The 558-nt window shown below is 35.1% G+C and overlaps 1 protein-coding gene across 1 annotated transcript; it reads right to left on the reverse strand.

The window, feature by feature from the left end:
• Positions 1-297: 297 nt before the first annotated feature.
• Positions 298-552, reverse strand: LOC110034314 (the record flags this gene model as incomplete). Its single annotated transcript, XM_020738590.1, has 1 exon — positions 298-552. A coding segment is annotated over exon 1 (145 nt), but the record flags the coding sequence as incomplete, so codon positions are not given.
• Between the last annotated feature and the right edge of the window lie 6 nt (positions 553-558).

The following is a 558-nucleotide window of genomic DNA, read 5'->3' on the forward strand; positions in this document are numbered from 1 at the left end:
AAACCCACCATTAGGAGCAAAGTATTCTACAACTCTTTTCATTTGTTATACATGAGTTTTAAGTCCAAATAGTTGGCATGAACAACTTGCTGCTAACTTAAAGATGTCTGATGCTGATGTTTAGAATACAGAGAAACTGCTAATGAGATATGGTATACATTTGGAGGCTTCGTTTGTTCTCTTCTCACTTTCTTATGCATTAAGTTTCTGTTTGATATAATTCATCAAATAGGGAGCAATTTGCGGTTGTAAATCCAAATTTATGGTTGTATTATTATTAATATTATTTTATTTTGCAGTGTCTATCGGTTGTGCCTGTGGAAACATTCAGATGGGTGATCGTAGGGGTTGCCGGACTTATGTCAGGATGTTTCGTTGCTCTAAATCTTCGCAGCCACATCAGTTCTGCAGGTGAGAGATGGTTTCTAATTGTTGTCGGCATATTTCTGTTGCAGCTGGGCCTTGCAGTAATCTTGAAGTTATATTTCTTCACAGTTACTGTATGATGAATATGAGATATCCTGATTTTTATTTTGAAATTGTTGATTTTGATTTTTT

Source organism: Phalaenopsis equestris, unplaced genomic scaffold (assembly GCF_001263595.1).
Source record: "Phalaenopsis equestris unplaced genomic scaffold, ASM126359v1 Scaffold183044, whole genome shotgun sequence".
Classification (NCBI taxonomy): Eukaryota; Viridiplantae; Streptophyta; class Magnoliopsida; order Asparagales; family Orchidaceae; genus Phalaenopsis; species Phalaenopsis equestris.